The 5,179-nt window shown below is 39.1% G+C and overlaps 1 protein-coding gene across 1 annotated transcript; it reads left to right on the top strand.

Annotated features, from left to right (window-relative positions):
- The first annotated feature begins 1,448 nt into the window (after window positions 1-1,448).
- Window positions 1,449-3,093, top strand: coa7 (cytochrome c oxidase assembly factor 7). Its single transcript, XM_023819034.2, has 3 exons — window positions 1,449-1,872; window positions 1,976-2,116; window positions 2,452-3,093. The coding sequence occupies exons 1-3, from the start codon at window positions 1,767-1,769 to the stop codon at window positions 2,892-2,894; spliced, it is 690 nt and encodes a 229-aa protein (XP_023674802.2). The 5' UTR covers window positions 1,449-1,766; the 3' UTR covers window positions 2,895-3,093.
- Window positions 3,094-5,179: the final 2,086 nt, after the last annotated feature.

The raw sequence follows: 5,179 nt of genomic DNA, 5'->3' as shown, positions 1-5,179 counted from the left end.
TAAATATCGTACATAGATAAAGCCGAATGTGCCTATTCTGAGAGGAGCTTTTTGCCCCCTATGAAGACTGCGAAAACTTGCAAATAGTGTAAAATTGTATCAACAGAACTGCTTCCTACATTGTTATATTGATTGTTCAATGACGGTAAAATTTGTGAAATGTTGATTTACTAGTTATTTCGCATGATTTTTATTTCTTACAGTGTTTTTGTGGTTACTTTTATTGTTACTGATTAAAAACAAAGTTGTTTAGAATGTTTAACTATGATTAAATCTATTTGGTGGTTGCGTTAACTGACTATAAAAATGTTTGAAATGTTGATTTCCTAATTACTGCACATCATTTTATTTATTGTAGTGTTGTTACTCTTAATTTTATTGTTTTGGATTAAAAACAGAGTTATTAAGTAAGTTATTGAAATTCTATTTTTTCTATTTTTAAGATAATGAATATCTCAGAGTGTTTTCCTATTCTAGGCTCCCCTTGTCTAGAATTTTTTCCTTATGGCCCAACTCAAAATTATTTCTGCAGCATCAATAAGGGACAAATATCAGTAACTGGTTAAAGTTTGGTGTCTGTAGGATTTTCCAAACCAGAGTCCGATGGGGGGCATTCTGTGGTAGAGTGGCCTGCTATAAAATAACCTCCCCACCCAAAGAGTTTTTTCCTTACGGTCCAGTTCAAAATAATGTCAGCTGCAGAAATTCGGGGAACTTGTTAGTCCTCACAGTGCACGGTTGGTATCTGTATTTTAGGTAGCACGCGAAGGGAGGGATGACGTCATGGCTGGACAACTTGCAATTTGTAATAACTTGTAATCTGTGCTATATGAACGGTGTTTACCGTGAATAGTTTAAAATTGACTTCTAATTACTTTTAGTGTGTGGTTCGATGATATATGAAGCTAATCTCCGCATTATACGTATGAAAAGAAGACAGAATATATAGGAACAATATTGAAGTGTCAAAAATATTATTCAAGTAAATGAATCGCTTCTTGTGACCGAAGGCGACTGTATTTGCACAAACGAGCGTTGTCGAAAAGAAAAGCACTACTGTCGCGTGTTATGTTTTGCCCCTGTATACAAGAGAACAGCGGACTACTGAATATATTGAGGGATTAAGTTAATCTTAATTTAAGGATTAATTGTAAAGTACCATAATAAATACGTAATATTTATTTTTTAGTCTGCTAAATGCAAGAAAATGAAGTTACCAAGCAGGAAAAGCGAAGCGAGATTGCTTTTTGCAATGCCATTAAAAATCTCGCTATACTAAGAACCTGTCTGGGACCTTACTAGCAGTAAAACAGCTTAAAAGAAACACATATTACAAAGGATCAAAAGATGTTGTATAGAATAAGGACTGCATAAACCTTAAAACAGAACCGTAAAATTGTAAACGTATGTTTACATATGTAGACATCCCAGAATGCCGTTCGCCAACCTTTGACACCGGAAATACATTTTTGGAAAGCGTGATGAAACACGGAAGTTACTGCAGTAGCCGCATGAATACTGCAAGTTCTGCAAGGACATGGTTCATTTATTAATGTTAATGCTATTTCGTCTGTGTTTTAAGTGACACTAATATATGTTAGGTTGGTTCTGTGATTAATGCATTAGGAGGTTTTACAGTGTTTTTAAGATAGATGTGTAACTCTTCTGATAAGTCTGTTAAGCAAGGTCACTTAGGACCACCGAGGATAAAAGATCTCAGTTGATCGGTTTGCATAAAACTCTAATAAAGGTAGAAGTTTGGAGCAATGGCGGGATTAATCAACTTTGAAGATGAAAAAGAAGTTAAAGAGTTCTTGGATAACTTGGGGGTGGAGTACAGTTATCAATGTTACCGTGAGAAGAGTCCTGAAGGTAAGACGCTGTCCTTGGTTATTGGTATGCAGAAAGGTAATTTACATGCCATACATCTTATTATATTCCGGATGTTTAATGCCTTCTGTTTTGCTCCGTGCAGGGTGCCAGCGGCTGGCTGATTACTTAGAAGGGATAAAGAAAAATTACGAGGCGACAGCTCAGGTACTCAAACACAACTGCGAAGTCAACAATCACAGCGAAAGCTGCTATAAGCTGGGCGCGTACCACGTTACCGGCAAAGGTAAATGTGCGTTATAGGGTCTTAAGAACTTACCGAAACTTGGGATAACGATGTCGTTTTTTTGTCATTAATGAGACTAAAGCTTTCCTATGATTAATTAGTAACATTCGTATTTGAAAAATCTGGTAAAACAGGTACCCTTGTGAGCAACTGCAGGGAATGGGCTTCATCATAGCTTTAACTGTTGTCCCAGTTGCTTGTTATTAGAGCCCTCACACCCTGGGTTTTCCATTTCCAGTGGCTTTCCACCAACATGCACAATCTGTGATATATTTGCTGTGTACCTATGGGTCATGTTACAGTACTAACTGTAAGTACTCTCAAACTTCAAACAGGTGGTGTTGCTGAATGCCTTAAGAAAGCCTACTCCTGTTTCTCACGAGCGTGCGATCTAGGGGGGAAGAGCTCAGTGAATGCCTGCCACAATGTAGCCCTGCTGGTACATGACGGGCGTGCCCTTGAAGGCACCACAGATGCCGGTGTGGCCCGGCAGTATTATGAGAAGGCGTGTGCAGGGGGCTTTGCCCCCAGCTGTTTCAATCTGAGCACACTGTACATCCAGGGTGCCCCGGGCATTTCCAAGGACATGACACAGGCCCTGAGGTATGCGCTGCAGGCCTGCCAGTTGGGCCACGTGTGGGGCTGCGCCAACGCCAGCCGCATGTACAAGCTGGGCGACGGCACTGCGCCTGATCATCAAAAGGCAGAGGAGCTGAAGAACCGTGCCAAGGAACTACATGGCCAGAAGCAGCAGCGCCAGCTGGCCTTCGGACAGTAAGAGAGGACTGGGCTTCCTCTCAGAGCTATGACTTGTGAAATTGATTCTCCTGGTGAAATCTTCTCTCAGCCATATTTTTGTGGCACATTTATTTATGCGTGGCAATTTGCAGAAAAATGTGTTCAGTGACTTATTCCGTTTTCCTTTGGTTACCGGCAATGAACAAGTTGTACTTTAATAAAAATCTGCTTGAAATTTATTTTATTTTTAATTTATAATAAATTATTAAATTTTTATTAGCAGTATTTTAATTATAGGTTTCGTTTATGGAATTTACAAAAGGTAAATTTTTTAAAAAGGTCTTATTTTAAATATATATAAATTATAAGGAGCATCTCTTGAACTGAAATTATAAGGAGACTACATTGGTCAACAATTTTTCTTTTTGTCACATGAATCAAAAAAGTATTCTGACAGTATTTTCTGTGTTGAATTGAAATAGCTGATAGGAATTTCCTTATCACAAGGTGACAGAAAGTTTGTGCTATACGTATATTTACAGTATTTGTGCATGGTGGGACTGACTCACCAAGGCAGTAATGTTTGTATTTGGCCTCAGGAGCAGCCCTCTTAAGGGCCCATCAGAAGTCAGCCAGCATGCTGGCACACTTGCCTTGATATTGTTTTTCCATATCAGAAATGTAATGATGACAAGTCCGAATGTGTAGCCTGTAAACTCTGGAAAAACAAACTTACAGTACTTTGCACCATTCTGTAAAGTCTTAAAAATGTTCACATATACAAATTATATTTCCTGAATTAAATCCATACCCTCTTAATCGGGAATTACATACTATCAATATAGCCTAAATTGACGTCACTCAAAAACTATCGGTAATAGTAAAATTCCGAGTACGTTTCTGAAATCCGCATAAAAAAGGTACAGACACCTAGTTCTGTGACAATGTTTGCTGACCAGTGATACGGTTTAATGTGACCGTTGTAGCGCTATGTTCGTAGGTAGGGCAATGCTCCTATCTAACCACAAGAGGGCAGAAGAGAACAAGAATTAGATTAACCGCATAAAGCTGCAGGACGGACGAACATACATATACTGTACTGTCAGCCAAACAGGGTACATAGACGGTACAGATAGTGCAAAGTAAACGTAGTGCAAACATTTCAAAAGTACACAGTACACAAAAGGCCTAAATGAAATATTTTGAAAATCAGAATGTGATACTAAAAACAAACATTTAATCATAATTAGAAAAACGTTATTGATCCTGGAGGGAAATTGCTTCTGTTACAACTGCACAGATAGACTGAGACAGTAGACAGGATGAACACAACAAAAATTCAAAGCTAATATATCACAGACAAAAATATCACATAAAAAGTCACATAATCTACCATATGAACTCTCCAGAGGAGAAGTTAAATACTGTTTTCAACGTAGTGACAGGATATCGTTACTGCACAAATTATTAGCCGCAGACCATATATTGCACATTGTAGTAGTATATAACAGTTGTACTGAAAGGCCTACTAGGGGATGGTAAGAATAATGATTATGCGATAATAAGTTATGTGCACTTAGAACAGAAAACACTATACAGTGGTACCTCGGTTCTCGAACTCACTAGAACTCGATTTTCTTGAAAGTCGAACAAACCAGTTTGACCTAGAACTCGATCTGAATATCAGAAGTCGAACCGTGAACGCTGACCTAATATAAATTATACGCGCCAGGAAATGAGTCATACTACAATGCAAGTCTTACTTGAATGCCTTCTTCACAGACTGGACCATTAACCAAATAAAGCAGCGCAACATTACAGTAACTAACAATAAATAAACCACTAACTTACGTGTACTATTAGAGCATTTGTGTCATTTATTTAAACTTTTTTTTACCAGGTAAATTAACTGAAAACCAGTTCTCACTGCTTTACGTGATATTCGGGAGAAATAGCAGATTACGCAACAGAACTGCCTGGGATACAAACATCATGCCTGTAACTAAACTCTTCAGCCAATAAGGGCAAAGGTGTGTCATCACGGAGGCGGTTCCAGTTTGTGCAGCCGGGTGAGAGGTCGCAATGCATCTAACCGTAATGCATTGCGTCAGGATCAGAATACGTTGCTTTAAGCCAGCGCTGTAAGCAAGTCGAACGCACCCAATGACCGGACTGGGGAAACAAACTGAAACGCGGACTTAATGCAGAGGACTAATGACAACAACCAGAAACAGCTGATCACATGGGGATCCCACACGAGGTTAACGAGGGGGCGTGGCACACGGAAGGAGCGGACGATCGGGGCAGGACAGGGGTAATGTTGGG

Source organism: Paramormyrops kingsleyae, chromosome 21 (assembly GCF_048594095.1).
Source record: "Paramormyrops kingsleyae isolate MSU_618 chromosome 21, PKINGS_0.4, whole genome shotgun sequence".
Taxonomy (NCBI): Eukaryota; Metazoa; Chordata; class Actinopteri; order Osteoglossiformes; family Mormyridae; genus Paramormyrops; species Paramormyrops kingsleyae.
Note: the sequence above shows the minus strand (reverse complement) of the source record. Positions and strands in the feature narration are given on the sequence as shown.

What these genes read in the sequence shown, in the direction of transcription:
- coa7 (XM_023819034.2), top strand. Translation starts at nt 1,767, where the DNA reads ATGGCGGGATTAATCAACTTTGAAGATGAAAAAGAAGTTAAAGAGTTC. An exon ending in CCGTGAGAAGAGTCCTGAAG is followed by an intron (nt 1,873 to 1,975) that starts GTAAGACGCTGT and finishes TGCTCCGTGCAG; the next exon opens with GGTGCCAGCGGCTGGCTGAT. An exon ending in GTACCACGTTACCGGCAAAG is followed by an intron (nt 2,117 to 2,451) that starts GTAAATGTGCGT and finishes AACTTCAAACAG; the next exon opens with GTGGTGTTGCTGAATGCCTT.